General features: G+C 56.9%; 1 protein-coding gene across 3 annotated transcripts in view; it reads left to right on the top strand.

The window, feature by feature from the left end:
• The first annotated feature begins 757 nt into the window (after positions 1-757).
• The window catches only part of HDGFL2 (HDGF like 2), a 22329-nt gene continuing 6145 nt past the window's right edge, over positions 758-16941 (top strand). For 2 of the 3 annotated variants that reach the window (XM_074351059.1, XM_074351057.1), the window contains exons 1-10: positions 758-939; positions 3319-3395; positions 3490-3628; positions 9909-10100; positions 13683-13799; positions 13910-13981; positions 14731-14896; positions 15006-15081; positions 15162-15474; positions 16535-16638. In XM_074351059.1, coding sequence (XP_074207160.1) covers positions 868-939; positions 3319-3395; positions 3490-3628; positions 9909-10100; positions 13683-13799; positions 13910-13981; positions 14731-14896; positions 15006-15081; positions 15162-15474; positions 16535-16638 — 1328 coding nt within the window. In that variant the 5' untranslated portion in view covers positions 758-867. The remainder of the gene's footprint in view (positions 940-3318; positions 3396-3489; positions 3629-9908; positions 10101-13682; positions 13800-13909; positions 13982-14730; positions 14897-15005; positions 15082-15161; positions 15475-16534; positions 16639-16941) is intronic. The other variant, XM_074351058.1, reaches the window with a different exon arrangement.

The raw sequence follows: 16941 nt of genomic DNA, 5'->3' as shown, positions 1-16941 counted from the left end.
CTGTGGCTCTGGCATATGGTAATAAATTTACCGTGAGAGAAGAAGTAAGTGTTCTGTGCATCTTTTGGCTGTTTATCCTCAGACCCCGCCATGGCCCACCCCTACCCCTAAGTCCCGCCTCCTCGAGGAGGCAACGGCGCGGCCCTATTTTGAGTTGAACCTTGTCTCTTAAGATGTCCAATGGCGGACAGCTGCTTAAACCTTTCCTTCTGTGACAGCCAATCCCCGCTGTCTACCTTGAGCCGCTTCACCGGCGGTACCCAATGGCCTGCAGCTCTATATTAAGCCTCTCCTCAAGGGAGAGGGAGGCTATCAATGACCCGCCCCTATATTGATTGGGCCTTCTTTCCTGTGGTATCCAATGGCATGCTTCCTGCTTAAAACTCCTCCTCCTGCGGCGGCCTAGGGCCCGCCCCTCTGCCCTAAGCCCCGCCCAGAAGAAGCCTGACTGCCCGCCTCTTCACTCTTGGAGCGCCTATGTTTCTCTCCTCCCACCTTTTCTCTTTCACCTCCCATAACCTCCGTCCACTCCCATTAGGCCTCTGGGTCACGCCCCCTTGGCTCTACCCGTTATCCAATCCCGTTAACTTGCTCTGCTCCAACCCCTCTTCTCATTGGTTCCCCTGCGCCTCTATCCTCGCACGTGGTCATGAGCGACGGCGTCGCCAGCCCGTGACGGCCGGTGGGCGGGACTTCCGGTGGCGCGCAGCCCAATAAGCACGTTCAGATCCGCTACCCAGGCCGCCGCCACCGCCCCCTCGGCGCTCTGCTCCCGCCCCCGGCTTCGCCTCCCGCTGCCGCCGCCTCCGCCGCAGCCGCTGCCGCCGCTGCTGCCGCTTCCCGCGGCCTGGGCCTCCCGCCGCCAGCATGCCTCACGCCTTCAAGCCTGGGGACTTGGTGTTCGCCAAGATGAAGGGCTACCCGCACTGGCCGGCCCGGGTGAGGCCGCGCGGGAGATGGTCCAGGCAACGGGGGTGGGGGGGTGGGGCAGTAGCGGCCCCCGGCCTGAGGAACTTGCTCCCTGGGGGTATGTGGGGCTCCCGGCCTGAGGAAGCCTCGTGCCTGGAGGCCTGGTGGGGGGGGTCCCCGGCCTGAGGGACCCTAGTACCGGGGGTGTGGGGGACATGGGCCTGGACGTCTCAGGGTCCCGGGCCTGAGGGACCCGCCCGATGGGGGTTTGGGGAGACCCCGGCCTGAGGGGCCCACTCCGGGGGTCTCAGAGCCGAGGGACATGGGGTTGAAGGACCTGGAACCTGAGGGACCAGGGTTCAAATTTGAAGAAGGTCGGTGGGTGTCAGGGGAACTGAGAAACCTGGGATTTGAGGAGAGGGCTCAAACTGGTGGGAAGGAGGTACCCTAGACTGAAAGACCTCATTGGAGGGCAACAAGAAGCCAAGTTCCGAGGGGCTGGAGGTCGTAAGCCACGCCTGAGGGGGGGGGGTGGCCTAGGGATAAGGGATAAAGTAAGAGAATGGTTGAGGGTCAAGGTTGAGAGGTGTTTAGGGAGGCCAGGGCTGGAAATGGGGCTGGGGGCTGTGTTTACAAGGGCGCTGGAGCTGAGAGGACTGGATCTGAAAATGTGGGGCATCAGAGACCAGAGGTTGGAATGAGACTTATTTGGGGAACCCTGGGGTCTGGTGCCCTGTGAGGACCATCCCCCCCACCCCCAGACCCTACTGGAGGAGACTGGTTGGGGCACCAGTTGGAGGGAGGGCTTGGTGTGGAGTGATGCTTGAGACCAGCCACTGGGACGCAAGCTGGAAAGGAAGAGCATCTGAGGGAGGGGGCTGGGCCAAGCGGAGTTTGGGGATCCCTTTTGGAAGAAGCTGGGATTCAGAGAACCTAGGTGATTCGAGGGGTTCAGCTCTGAAGGGCGTCTTAAGTGAGAGTCCCAGATCTGCAGAGTGGAGTTCCATGCACTGTCTGTGGGGCAGGCCAGTGTGGAGGAGGGGCCAGGAGGTTGCTGTCATACACAGACCTAAGTCACCCTAGAACTGAAGTTGTTGGAATATGCTTGGTAGGACTGGAGAAATTTGGGGGGTGGGATGTGAGGCCCAGGCAGCAGTGGAAGCAAAGGACAGTAGAAAAATGAAGCTGAATGTTCAGCTGGAACAGGAATACAGGAGTTGCCTGGGTGGTACTGTGGGGTTGCTAGAGATTTCGCCCTCACTCCCTACTAGAGCCCCCTCCTTGCCTCCCTCTGGGTGGAAGTAAGCAGAAGGGCATCACACAGAGCTGGGCATTTGGTTGCAGAGAGTCTTCCATAAGGTGCCAGGAGAGGGCTCTGGGTCTGCTAACCAGGCAGCCCTGTGAGTAATCCAGAGCCGGTGCTGCTGCTAGGATGTCTGGGCCTCAGGCTCAGATGCAGGTCCTGGGTGAGAGCAGAGCAGAAGTCAGGCCTGGAAGGCATGGCAAGCTGGTCCTCAGGGTGATGGAAATTGGGGATGCTTCTGTGCAGGAGCGGGATGCCTGGGATGAATGAACAGGGCCCAGAGCTCAGGGAGCCACGACTCTGAAAAGTAGCACAGAGAACTGAGGAAGGAAGCTGGGTGAGGGGGCAGGGAGGATTCCAGCAGCCCCTAGGCTTTGAAGAGGATGGGAAGGAATTAGTGGGGACCAGAGAACCCAGTATAACCTCGTGTGCTCGGGCTTACTTTCTTGGGGGCACCAGAGTGATAAAACTTTACGGGCACTTTCCTTATTCAAGAGTACCAGCTTCTCCCTCTCCTCCGCGCCCCACTCCAGCTGGCTTTCTCAGCCCAGAACGTTTCCAAGCACCTGATTGGAAGTGAAGAGGCTGCTAGCCTCCTGTGGGGAGGTGACTGACAGCTGCTGGAGCCCATGGGCCTGTAGGGAGAGGGTGGGACTTCCTGGATGCTCAGGCCCTGTCTCCTGCAGCCCACCCCCCACCCTCTGCATCCTTGGAGCTGCCAGCTGGAGCCTGTGGGAGACGGATCACTGATCACCTCTTTACGGGAGGGGTGTCCTGTGGGAGGGTCCTGGGAGTTCATAGAATCTGGGCTAGGCCCCACCCCCTGGCTCCTCAGAGGACCATATTTGGCTTTGCCCAGGTGAAACATCTACCTTGGGGGCACAGAGAGCACCCTGGGGGGGAGGGGGCAGGTATGCAGTTTTTGGGGGGTTGTTGCACAGAAGAATGCAGATGTCTAACTGGAAGCTGATGTGTCTTCCTCTGTTGAAGGCTCCCCCTCCTCCCAGCATGATTTCCCCCAAGTAACTTGGCTGATTTCTTGGTGATTTCCTGGGTCAGTGGATGGAGCTAGCCCCAGCCACCCCCTGACTGGTCTCTCACTGCAGATCGATGACATTGCTGACGGTGCTGTGAAGCCCCCACCCAACAAGTACCCCATCTTCTTCTTTGGTACACACGAAACGTAAGTGTCCTCAGCTGGGGCTGGGTTTTCCCCACCTGGTGCCTCGTGGGGTGGTCCAGCTCACCTGTGCCCGGCCCGTGCTTCCTTTCTCCAGAGCCTTCCTGGGACCCAAGGACCTGTTTCCCTACGACAAGTGTAAAGATAAGTACGGGAAACCCAACAAGAGGAAAGGCTTCAATGAGGGACTGTGGGAGATCCAGAACAATCCCCATGCCAGCTACAGCGCTCCTCTGGTGAGTACATGTGGGTGGAGAGCCGCTGGTGTGGTGTCTGCAGAGCCCAGGTCAGCACGGGGACCAGAGGCGGTCTTAGCTTGTCTCGTGGCAAAGGAGGAGGCCTCTGGGATGGTACTCCTCCAAACTCGGCCCCGCTGACATGTGGGGCCTAATCGTCCTCTCAGGGGCCATCCTGGGCACGGTGGGTGTTCAGCAGCATCCCTGGCCCCCACCCACTCGGTGCCAGGAGCTCATTCCCTACCCAGCTGTGACAACCAAATATGTCTCCAGGTGTTGCCAAGTGCCCTGGGTTGGGTGAAGGGGTGCAGGGTCAACCCTGGTGAGACCCACTGTGCTCGGATTAGCCTCAATGCATAACTTTGTTGTTATAGCTCCAAAGAAACCTTTTGTTTCCTAAGGAAAAGAATTTTTTTCTTTCAATAACACCCCTTCCTTCCCCTATTACTGCCAGATTTCAGACTCAGAAAAAGGCCATAATTAGCAGATGTTAAAGAGTTCTTGGTTAGGTGAGAAAGAAATGCCAAGAGTCACAGATGACATCTCAGTGGCAAATCAGTGTCTGGAAACATTCAGGGAAAAGAAAAGAATTTAGAGAAGTTGAAGTTAAATTCATAAAAAGCTGTAGAAAGCTGAGGAAGGACGGCAGGGGGAGCTTTGCTCTGGGTGTGTGGGGTGAGGTTGGCGGATGAGGGGAGGCTGGGCTGGGGGTCTCCACTCTGCTTTTCGCCACCACTCTTGGGGTTCCTGCGGGAGGCGCGGAGAGGTGGAGGAGCCTGGCCTCAGGAGGGGTGGGCTCGAGGTTGGCTGGGAGGCCAAGGGAATTGACTGCAGGGCTCAGAACTCGGCTGTTAAGAAAGAAACGGACCTCCCATGTGGTCTGCGGGCAGGGAAGCAGAGCTGGAGAGAGCCTGGTTTGTGTGAGCGAAGGACTGAGTAGTTCTGTAGCGTCTGGTCCTGCTTGAGAATTCGGGGTCTCAGGATGGTCTGGATGTGCCTCTCCTGCAGCTCAGTCCACCCATCCATCCGGCAAATGCTCCTGTCTTGACCCCTGCCCTGCTCGGGCCTTGTGGCCTCCTAGGGACCAGGAATCCACGATGAAGCTGACACACCTCTGGCCTCCTGGGAGCTCAGGGTCCAGAACCCAGGGTCCTTCCACAGGTATCTGTCAAGCACCAAGGGCTTGGCAGCACCTGCCCGAGGGGCCTGGCCCACATTCCATGCGCCTGGATGTCTCTTACTTTTTCTCCCCTGGTGGGTCTGGGAGACCGAGGTTCCCCCTGCTTTGATCCCTGCCGTCCCTCTGGGCTTTGCTTGTTCCTGACTTGGGTAAGTGGATCGGAAGTTCTTTAAGGTGGTTGAGTTTCATGAGCTCTTTTTCTGGCCCCAGCTCAAGATCTGTTTAGTCTCATCCTAAGCTTATTGCCTCCTGGTGAATCATCGCACCATTTAATACTTATTACACACCTTCAGCCTGCTAAACACCGCGTAGACACCTGCCCTCGAGGAAATGAAACTCAAAAATGGTGTAACCTGGACATTAAACCAGCCCTCTGCAGACTCCCCAAGTTGAGAAGTAGCTGTAAGTCTGAGTGTTTGTGCTGTTGCTGTTGGTTCCCTGACCCATCTACACCTCCAAACTGAACATCGGCTTAAAAATGCAGATACCTGGGCCCCACCCATAGAGATTTAGGTTTAGTAAAGGCCTAGGGCTGAGGCCTGGGCTCCTTGAGGTATTCGTCCCACGCGTTACCCTTGATGCTTCTGATGGAGCCAGCCCACAGCAGGCTTCTGGAAGCACCGCTTTGAGGGTGCCTGGGCAGTCTGTCTTTTCATCCTGTGAGTTTTTAGTTTATTTTTACGTTTCAAGTGGGAATACAGACTTCATTGTACAAGACTGAAAAATACAAAAGGGCGTACGGTGTGAGGTCAGTCCTGCCTCCCAGCTGCTCTGTTTCGATTTCCTTTCAAGGTAGCCCCAGCTACCAGTTCCTTGGGTGTCCTTCCATGATCCTTTATTCATGTAAAACCCTCCATAGCTTGCTTTTTTAGAGCATGTAGTTCTCTACTTTGCTTTATTCCATCAGTAACGTATCTTGACAGTTGATCCCTCTTGTCGTGCAAAGAATAGCTTCATTCTTTCTGACAGCCTTAACCCAGCGTGCTCCCACCAGGTGCATCCTGCCAAGCCCAGAGGTGGAAAATGGTATCTCAGGGTGGCTCCAGGCACACAGTGATCCCAAGATGGGCTGGGCAGGCCATATCTTTTCCATTTTACAGCAGAGCACACTGGGGACCAGAGGGACCCTGCTAGAATCTGCCACCTCTGAGACCTAGACCAGGGTTTTTGAACACTGTGGGCTGGATCACTCTCTAGGGGCGACCTGAGCACTATGGGCTGTGGAGCAGCCTCCCTGGCCCCACCCACTGGATGCCAAGACCACCCCCCACCACTATCTTGACTATCTGAGTGTCTCTAGACTTGGCCACATGCCCCCTGGGGAACCGGATCACCTCTGGTTGAGAATCACTGACGTTAAAGGTCCCCAGTTGAACATCCTCGTGACTGGACAGAGGAGGAGATAAAGGGACCTGTCCCAGTAGCTGGTTAGAGCTGAGCTGGGACTAAGACCCAGGCCCCTCGTCCCCCAGGCTGAAATTCTTTTCTGGTCAGTATAAGATGGGGACAGGGGATTACTGGAGCAGGAGGCGGCTGGGAGAGTGACGTCTGTGCAGAGGGACCTGGGGCGAAGAGCCCTGCTGTGTGGGTGTGTGGACCTGCATTCGAGCCCTGGCCCTTCCTCTTGCTCACCGTGCACCTTGGGGATCGACGTCACCTCTCTGAGCCTGTTTCCAAATCTAAAACAAAGGCTCAGGGTAGAGCCAGCTCTCGTGGGGCTGTTGGGAGAACGCAGGGAGCAGTGTGTGCCTGGCACCCAGCATAGCCACGTGGGTAGCGCTCAGTGGGTGAAGGGGCGGTAGTGGGGACTGAGGAGGCCAGGCTGGGCTTGACTTTCCCCTTCCACCTCAGTCACCCCCCTGACCTGTGAAGACGGCTAGAGAAACCCACACTCATCCCACTCAGCCAGCGGGTCTTGGGGTGGGCCAGCTCTGGGCCTTTACTTCTTGGCTCCTCTCCCAGCCGCCAGCATTCTTGTCCCCTAAACATCCCCATGGGGGTCAGATTTCCCAGAACCTTTGCTGGCAGGTGGTTCGATCCCATGGGCTGAGCCCAGGAGATCCAGAGTTCCTGGCTTTATCCACAGGCACAGTGGAGGGCAGGTTACTTACCTTCCCAGAGATTCTGTTTCCCGACTTGTGGAATGTGCCCATTTGTCCTGGTCACCTGCCCGGGCCATCGAGGCACAAATAGGGTCACAGTCAGTTGAGAGCTTGGCAGACGCAGGGCGGGATTTTCCATGAGCAGAAGTGTGTCCACTGGGTCAGGCTTCGAGGCCGAAATCGGGCTGGCTTGCACCCCAGCACTGTTGCTTACTCGCTGTGTGCTCTGGGGCTGTCATGCCGCCCTTTGCCTCGTTGGCGGAGTGAGGATGCCAGCTCCCACGTGTGACATGGGGAGTGGTGACCACTCGTATATGGGGGTTAGACCTAACTAGTGCTGCCTCTTCCTGCCACGGTGCTGGGCCCATCCCTCCTGCAGATCAGGAGGGTCTCGGACCTGCCATCTGCTCGCTCATGCTCCAAGCTGCTGTTTTCCCCGAGAAACCCCAGGGATGTCATCTCCCTCCTCCACTTGCCAGGGGTGCTCCAAAGAGAAGCAACGCCCCGGAGGAGAGGTGTGAGGGCAATCCCTCTGTAAGTCTTATTTTTCTCTCCTGGGGTTTCAGGTTCAGGGCTTGACTTCGTTGTGTGGCACTTTTTAGTCTTGTCACACAGCAAAGCCAGGGCCCTGTCGTTGTGCCTGGGGGCCTTGGCCATGATGACTCAAGGATGCTGGTCGATGGGGTCCTGGGCCTCGTCTTCCTTGCTGGCTCAGTGGACACCGTTAGCCCTTCTGCGCAGAGGCTGTGGGGGCTCAGGACCTCTCGGCGAGGAGAGCAGGGGCCACGTACAGGGTGAGCATGGAGCAGGAGGAATGGACCGCCGGGCCCCTCTGTCCACACCCTCCACCCAGGCTGTCCCCGTCCTGGCCCCGGCACCCGCCTCCTCTCCCACGTTTCCGTCCCCTTCCACGTCTTTCTGCTTCGATGTGCTGCCGAGGCCTCGGTTCGGCCTCTGGTGCTGACCTGGGCCCTGCGCCCTCCTCCAGCCCCCCGGCCACGCACACTGCCTCTCCCGGTTCCTTGTGCCCAGTCTCACTTGGTGCATCTCGTCACCGTGGCCCTGGGGTCCCCCTCTTGCTCCTCCTCATGTTTTTATTGGCCAGCGTGCGTGCCCACTCCCATGCATTGACCCCTGGCAGTAATCACACCAAGGGAATGTGACTTTTTGGAGTCTGTTGGAATGTCCTTTTTTTTTTAATTGTGGTAAAATCCACTTAGCATAAAGTTCACCATTTTAAGCATCTTAAAGTATATGCTACAGTGGCTTTCAGCGCGTCCACAGTGTTGTGCAACCATCACCACTGTCTGATTCCAGAACACTCCCATCACCCCACCGAGAAACCCCCTCCCCATTAGCAGTCACCTGTAATTCTTCCCTCCCTTCAGCCCCTGGGAGCTCCTTATCTACTTTCTGTTTGTATGAATTTGCATATTCTAGACTCTTCATATAAGTTGAATAATGTATTTGGTCCTTTGCATCTGGCTTCTTTCACTTAGCATGTTTTCGAGGCTCATCCACATCGTGACATGATTCAGAGCTTCATTCCTTTTCTTGGCCAAATAGTATTCCATTCTGTAGCTGTCCCATGTTTTGTTTGTTGGTCAGTAGATGGACACTTGGGTTGTGGCTTTTACAAAATCTCAGTCTCTCTCTTTCTTTTTAAAAAAAATCATGATTTAGAAAAGAAGTACCATTGAATAGTGCAGTCAGATTTTACACTCGGCCTTGGCCGTGATGGGTGCCCCGGAGCGGTAGCGGCTCCCTGGAGCCGGGACCTTGTCTTACTGGTCTCTCGCCCCAGCACCCAGCGCAGGGCTGGGCGCGTAGTCAGTATTCCACACATTCACTGGATGAATGAATGATGGCTGAATATGACCAGGCCTCCTCCACGTTTCTCCTACAAACATTAAACACCCAGAACAAGTTCAAAAACAGACCCAAGAAAGCCCTGTGGCCTGACTCACTGTGCTCCTCTGGACCCGTGATAGGCCCTGTGCGGTCCGGCCCTGGCCCACCCTTCCGTCCTCTCTCCTGCACCCCAGCCACACCCACCTCTCCGTGTCTCTAAGGGCACCTTCACCCTGCCTCCTGGAACTCTGGCCCCGTCCACTTTGCATGCTGGGGACGACTCCTCAGCTGAAATGTCATGCCCTCCAAGGGCCCCCCCACCCCCACTTCAAAATCTTCCTGTCACTTTGCCCCCACCTTCCCCTGATTCCTTCACTCCTATGCACCAGTATTTTCCAGTCAGCCCATCACTAGAGTGACGCTGATCTGTTGAAGTGGCTGTGCTCAGTCTCTCGTTAGATAGTAAGCTCCCCGGGGCAGGGGCCATGCTGCATTCACAGCTGGGTGCCCACCGCCAATCTAGCACAGTGCCTGGCACCCGGCAGCTGCTCGCAGCCAGCTCAGTGTGTAGTCAGGTCCAGCAGGCGGCCAGCACGGAAGAGGTGCTGTCTGCGTGTTTGCAGTTTTTGTGGCTGTGACTGCCTGAGCCTGCATTTTGGGTTAAACACGTAGAAGCACCAGAAGTTCAAGCCCAGCAATCCTGCCCTAGGTCATCTTCCTCCTCAAAAATAATGGGATGATAATGATTTTTACAAAAAGCAAACCTTGATGGACTTCTTGCTATTCTGTGCACTGACCTGAGTACATCACTTCTGCCTCATCCTCGCCACGGCCCCATGAGGCCCAAGCGGTGTTGTGCCCATTGCTCAGATATGGGAACTGAGGCACAGAGAGGCTTACGTCACTGACCCAGGGTTTGCCCTTGGACCCCACAGTGCTTGAATCCTAGCGCCCAGGACGCGTGTCCACTTTGCCCTCCCACCTCAGTTCGCGGGGCTTTCTGGGCCTCCGTTCCCTCATTTGGGGAGCGAGCGGCCGGGCCTTGATACCTGAGACCCTGCAGGTAGGCGCTGTCCTGTGAGTTGCCGTCTTGGTTGGGAAGCCCTCCCAGCCTGGTGGTGACCCGCTGTCTCTGCCCCCGCCCCAGCCGGTGAGCTCCTCCGACAGCGAGGCCCCTGAAGCAGACCCAGTGGGCGGGAGCGAAGACGAGGAGGACCGGGGGGTCATGGCTGTGACTGCCGTGACTGCCGCAGCTGCCAGTGACAGGATGGAGAGTGACTCGGACTCGGACAAGAGCAGCGACCACAGTGGCCTGAAGCGGAAGGCAGTGGCCTTGAAGGTAGGGGCGGGGCGGCGCACCTGGCCTGGGGGGGACTTCCTCCCACCAGGGGTCCCATCTGGCAGCCTGCTCTCCCTGCCTGTCCTTTCCTTCTTTTCTTTTTTAACATATATTAAAAAAAAAAGTGAGGTAGTGTACACATATCATGAAATGCCCTCTTTCAAAGTGTACTATTCAGTGGGTTTTAGTACATTCACAAAGTTGTGCCACTGTCACCTCTGTCTCTCTGTCTAGTTCCAGAGCTTTCCATCATCCCAAAAAGAAGCCATGTCCCCATCAGCAGTCACTCCCCATCTTCCTCCCCAGCCCTTGACAACCAGGAATTCACTCTCTGTCTGTGGACTGGCCTGTTCTGGACGTTTCATATCTATGGAGTCACACATTGTGTGTCCTGTGTCTGCTTCTCTCACTGAGCATCATGTTCTCAGGGTCTGTCCACGTGGGAGCGGGTGTCAGAGCTGCTCTCCTGCTCACGGCTGAGTGATGCTCCCGTGTGTGGAGGGACCACGTGTTTATCCATCCATCTCTTGATGGACATTTGGGTTGTTTCTGCTTTGGGCCGTTACAAATAATGCTGCTGTGAACATTCAGGTAACAGGTTTTTGTGTGGACGTGAGTTTTAAGTTCTCTTGGATAGATTCTCTTTCCTGCCTTTTTTCCTCTCCTCTGCCTTTTGACTGCTTCTGAGTATTTGGGTGCAGAATGGAAGGACCAGGATTTAGCAGCAAGTTCTTTTGCTAGAGTAAGGCATTCTTTTTATGATTTGTAAAAATAACATTTGCTTTTGGTTCCAGTTGTAACCATAAGCCACGCTCATAGATAAGTTAGAAGATGCAAAAAAAAAAAGAAAAGATGCAACAGCATAAAGAAGCTGGTGGAAAATGCCTGCACTGAGACAGTTTCTGCGCCGAGGACTAGAAACACCCTGATGTGTTTCTCAGTGTTCCTGCGTGTGCCTTGTGTCGGGGTGCGGGTAAAGTACAGAGTTGGCAGTCATACGTACAGTATGTGCCGTGCTGCTTCTCCACCTAAAATGAGAGCATTTCCTTGTCGCTAAATATTATTTTATGATGCAGTTTTCAGTGCTTGAGAAGTAATCTATGGTATGACTAAATTCTAACTAATATCTTGGTAAGATTTTGGGCATTAAGCTTTCCCTCAACTTTTCATGATCTACTGGGCATTGGTTTTAAAAAGTCCCTGCTGTTTCGGTTTACAGTTGTTGGAGAAGTTAAACAGAAATAAGTAGAAAATGAATGCCCCCCCATCCTACCCCATAGAGATAAACCACTATTTGTAGGTCAGTATATATTCAGCCTTTTTTTTTTTTTTTTTGCGGTGGATGGTGGAGCCAGCTTTGCATTAAACGAATTTGAGAATTCACTACTACGACACCTTTTCTCCGCACTCGGAGACATTTAGAAGACCTCTTCCCTCCTAACCCCGTGCCCCGGCTCGTCGTCGGTGTTCCTTGCCCCCATGGCAGGGGCGGTGGCGGGGAGGATGCCATGGTTTTCCGTTGGGTCAGCTTTGTGCTTTCTCTCTAGTTAACATGACTTTGTCGCTGTTTTCCTGTGAGTCTCTGGATCTGGTCTTCATGTTCACACTTCTCAGTCTCTCTGTGGAAGGCCTCCTGTTGTGAGGATTTCACAGCAGAGCCCGCCGCTGCCTCGGGGAGTAGGGGCCCCAGAGTCCGGCAGGAGGGTTGCTGAGCCGTCTGCCCGGCTCTGTTCTCTCTGGGGTCACAGGTTCTTGCTGCCCCCATCCCTCCCCACATCCTCCCCTTGGGCCCCGCCTAGAAGGTCCTGCCTCAGTCATCTTAGTCGTCACGATTCCTGCCCTTCCATCTGGGGAGCCAGGCCCCACCCTGGCTTGAAACGCCCAACCTGTGACTGCTTCGAGAATCTGACAGAATGTAACTGTGCATGGGGAACAGAAGTGTCCTGGGGTTATGCTGGGTTCCCTGAGTGCTGGGTTGAGTCCCTGTGCTGACAGGCGAGAAGGGAAAACACACATTCCCTGTCCCAGTGAACTGGACCCAGGGTCCCGCCCATCCCCATCCCCTCCTGCCCAGGAGGGGGCCTGCCGAGGTGTGAGGGGCGCCGGCCTCAGCATGGCCGTTCGTCCTGGGAAATGGGGCCAGACTCCTGCAGGCCCGGCCCCAGCCGTGCCCCGTCCCCTCCCTAACCACTCATTGCCCTCTCCCACCGCCTCCACCCAGGGACTTTGTGCCTGCGTCTCCTCGGCCTCCCTGCAGGCTTCCCCGTGCCTTTCCCTGACCGCCCCGCCATGGACGCCCCTTCCCGCCGCACCTTTCCTTCCCCAGGACTCACTCTTTGATTCCTCCCTGAAGTTTCCGCTGGTCTCTCCCGACCAGAGGACAGGTTAGGTGGAGTTGGGGCCTCATCTCTCATTGGCGCATCACTGATATCATTGACCCACAGACAGGGGCCTTAAACAGCAGCCGTCTGTCCTCCCACAGGCCTGGAGGCTGGACGTCCAAGATCCAGGGGTCGGTGGGGTCAGTTCCCTCTGAGGCCCTTCTCTTTGGCGTGAGGACGGCGGCCTCCTCCCCGTGCCCTCGAGTGGTCTCCCTCTGTGTTTGTGTCCTGATCTCCTCTCCTTACAAGGACACCAGTCACACTGGATCAGGGCCACCCTAATACCTCATTTTATCTTAATTATCTCTTCAAAGACCCTGTCTCCAAATAGTCGAGTTCTGAGGTCCTGGCAGGGCAGGGCTTCAGGGTAGGAATTTTAGGGGAACACAGTGCTGCCCCTCACACCTGGCCTTGGACAGGCCCTGGAGTTGGGGAGATGCTCCATGAATGATTGTGAAGAGAACCAGTGAGTCTCGGCCGTGACAGGACAGAGGCACAGGCGCAGTGTAACTAAAGCGACGGCCGACGACGCGAGCGGACGAGGCCGTCAGTTGGCAGAGACCTGTCTCTCAATCTCAGTCCTCTGCCTCCTCAGTTCTTCTTTTATATGATTTCTGAAGTTGGCTTCTTTGGGTGGACATCTGGGAGTCCACGGGCCCCTGAAACTGAATTCAGAATTGTGTATGTGTGTACTTAAACAATCTTTTTTATTAAGGTGAAATTCAGAGAAAAACTAACCGTTCTAAAATGTACAATTCAGTGGTGTTTCGTACATTCACAACGTTGTGTAACTACTCCCTCTGTCTAGTTCCAAAACATGTTACGTGTTTTTCTCGGGAAAAGATCCCTGGTTTGGTTTTTCTTTATTTTTTTTCAATTGTAGTAAATTACACAGAACGTAAAATTCACCATCTTAGCCACTTTTAAGTGCACAGCTTAGTAGCACTAAGTACATTCACACTGTTGTGCCACCATCCCCATCATCTGCCTCCAAACCTTTCTCGTCTTCCCAAACTGAAACTCTGCCAGTGAAACACTCAGTCCCCACCCTCTCCCCCAGCTCCCTGCCCCGCCATCTACTTTCTGTCTGTGGATTTGAGCCTCAGCTCTTCCCGGGCTGTGGGTGGTCAGGAGGGAGACAGCTCTGCCGAGCACAGGATTTTTCTCAGTTGCTGATCCATTCGTGCTGCTTCCCTTCCAGATGTCGGTCTCAAAACGGGCTCGAAAGGCCTCCAGCGACCTGGATCAAGGCAGCATGTCTCCATCCGAGGAGGAGAACTCTGAAAGCTCCTCTGAGTCGGAGAAGACCAGTGACCAGGTGAGCCGCTGGCTGGCCCCAGGCGGGCATGCCGGGGGAGGGGGGCACAGGCGGGGCTGAGTGGCAGCCGGCCAGCGAGTGCCACATCCAGCCCTCTTCTCTCTGCCCAGGACTTCACCCCTGAGAAGAAAGCCGTGGTCCGGGCCCCGCGGCGGGGCCCCCTTCCAGGACGGAAGAAAAAGGTACAGAGTTTTGTCTTGTTTTGTTCCTATTTGCCGGCCTGTGGAAGCCCCTCAAGCAGCAGCAGCCATGGTCTGCGGCAGAGCCGGTCCGGTTTGGAGGAGGGTAGGCTGCAGGCCCCCAGGAGACCCCAGGGACCGCTTCTGCCTCCACTTTCACTTGTGGCTTCGTCCTGTGGTTTCCGAGCACTGTGTGCACAAAGCACCTCCCCAGCGCAGGCAGCCACCCAGCCGCCACCGACCCCGAGAGGGACTTAGAGGCAGTTTGGAATATGCAGTGCTGGGATGCTGGCGTCGGAAGGGATTAGCGCACTCTTAGGGGCCCGTGTGAGAGAGAGAGAGAAAGCATGTGTGTGTTGTGTGCGTGTGTGCATGTAGGAGTGTGTTGTCTATGTACAGGAGTGTGTGTACAAGCGTGTGTCTGTGCCTATATGTGTGGGTGTGGAGTGTGCGTGTCTGTGAGCGTGTACACGGGTATGTATTACGTGCATATACAAGTGAATATGAGTGTGTGTGTGGTGTCTGTGAGCATATGTGGTGTGTGTGTGTGCGCACGTAAACATGCATGTACAAGTCTGTGCCTCCTGCATTTGGAGGAGGCGGTGAGGCGCAGGGAGGTCTCCCACCCTGACTCAGGTGAACAAGCAGGCAGCTGTGGGCACAGATTCTGGGCCAGAAGGAAGGGTTTCTGGTTTGGGGAGGTGGGTTGCTGCAGGGGCACTTGGGGGCACCCTCGCCCCGGCCTCTTCCAGAAGGCGCCCTCAGCTTCTGACTCAGACTCCAAAGCAGAATCAGACGGGGCCAAGGCTGAGCCGGTGCCCATGGCGAGGTCCGCGTCCTCCTCGGCATCCTCCTCTTCCTCCTCCTCCTCTGACTCAGAGGTGTCTGTAAAGAAGCTTCCTCGGGGCAGGAAGCCAGGTAGGCCGGCTGGGGAGGTGCCACCTGGTTCCCTGGGCCTGGCCTGTGGGGGTTGGGGGGCTCCTGGTGGCAGAGCTGGTTGAGGCCACCCCCTCCTCCTCTGCCGCAGCTGAGAAGCCTCCCCCCAAGCCCCGGGGGCGGAAACCGAAGCCTGAGAGGCCGCCGACCAGCTCAAGCAGCGACAGGTGGGTGCCAGGGCCCTGCTGCGGGGCGCAGGCGGCGGGTGGACCCTGGGACCGGAGCCCTGACCGGCCCGCACCCGCAGCGACAGCGACGAGGTAGACCGCATCAGCGAGTGGAAGCGCCGGGACGAGGAGCGGCGGCGCGAGCTGGAGGCCCGGCGGCGCCGGGAGCAGGAGGAGGAGCTGCGGCGGCTGCGCGAGCAGGAGAAGGAGGAGAAGGAAAGGCGGCGCGAGCGGGCTGAGCGCGGCGAGGCCGCGCCCGGGGGCAGCGGGGGCAGCAGCGGCGACGAGCTCAAGGACGACGACGAGCCTGTCAAGAAGCGGGGCCGGAAGGGCCGGGGCCGGGGCCCCCAGTCCTCATCCGACTCGGAGCCAGAGGCCGAGCTGGACAGAGAGGTGCGCGGGCGTCCCCGGGGCGGGGGCAGGGCGCGGGGTGCGGGAGGCTCCTCCTCTCGCTGGCGCTTCTAGCAAGCCCGTCCCTTTACCTTGTGCGTCTGCTGGGCGCCAGGAACCGGCAGTAGGGCCGTATGGAAACAGAAACCCACTGTTAAGGAGCTGACATTCCGGGCAGGGAGGCTGGCAGTGGTTGGTCACGAGTGGACGGCCTGAGGACGGTGTGTGGTGTGTTCCAGGGCGTTCAGTGCCAAGGTGAAGAGTGAAGCCAGGGGTAGGGGGTTGTGAGCTGCTGGGGTGAGAGGGTGTAGGCCTGAAAGGCTTCAAGTGAGGAGGTGGCATTGAGTAAGGATCTAAATGAAGTAAGATGAAGTGAGAGGTGATCTGGGAAGATACCTGGGGGAAAGGCATTCTTTGCAGAGGGCGTAGTACGTGCAAAGGCCCTAGGGCAGGACTGTGTCTGGTGTATGGGAGGAACAGCAAAGAGGCCTTTATGTCTGGACCAGAGTGATCAAGGGGGAAGAAAAGGAGGAGGGGAGGACAGGAGGGACAGGACCATTAGCACTGTGTGCTACTGCAGGCCCATTAGCTCCCTGTCCTCGTGGCACTCAAAGGCCAGCCTGAATCCAGGAATCTGACCACCTCCCAGGCCCATCACCTGCTGGTCCGAGCCTAGAGCCCCGCACAATGGGAGAGGAGGAGGAGGAGGAGGAGGAGGAGGAGGAGGGAGCAGGACAATGCCCTCTCCTCTCCCCACTGCTCTCCCTTTTGTCGAAAAAACGGGACCAAGTTCCCTGGCCTGGGAGGGGTCCTGCTCAGCAAGAGGAGTTCAGTGGGGCCGCCTCCTCATTGGGTAGTCCTTTCAGGGCCTGAGAAGCTGCTGTCCAGGGATGGACTGGAAATGGGGTCCTTCCTCCTATCCCATCTCGCCCGACCCACCAGCTCCCATCAGCGCGAAGGTGGCAGCAGGGTGTGTCCAGCTATATCTTTAAGGGGACAGCTCATGGATCCTGGGCAACCCCGCACTGCCGCTCCAGCCTCTCCCTTTCTCTGGCTGCTGCAGGTGAAGAAATCTGCGAAGAAGTTGCAACCGCAAAGCACAGAGCCCGCAAGGAGACCCAGCCAGAAGGAGAAGAGAGGGCGCTCTGAAGAGAAGCCTCGAGCCAGGTCAGTTCCTGCTCTGCCTCTCCTCCCACAGCCCCTGGGGGTTCTCCCGCCTGCCTGTCCTGGTCCCCATGATCCTGGGCACCCCTACCCCTTGCAGGAAGGTCCTGGCTTATTCTGGTTCTTGGGGCCGCATCAGGTTATGCAGGAGCCGCTGCCTTGGACTGCGGTCCTTCCTGGAGCATGCCTCTCACTCGGAGTGACCCTGCCCCCAGGGAACAGCAGGCAGTGTTGTCATGCTGGGGGGCTTCTGGCATCCAGTAGGTGGGGTCCGGGGAGGCTACCCAACACCCCACCGTGCCCAGG

The sequence above is a fragment of the Camelus bactrianus genome, chromosome 22 (assembly GCF_048773025.1).
Source record: "Camelus bactrianus isolate YW-2024 breed Bactrian camel chromosome 22, ASM4877302v1, whole genome shotgun sequence".
Classification (NCBI taxonomy): Eukaryota; Metazoa; Chordata; class Mammalia; order Artiodactyla; family Camelidae; genus Camelus; species Camelus bactrianus.
This window is presented reverse-complemented; position numbering and strand designations above follow the sequence as displayed.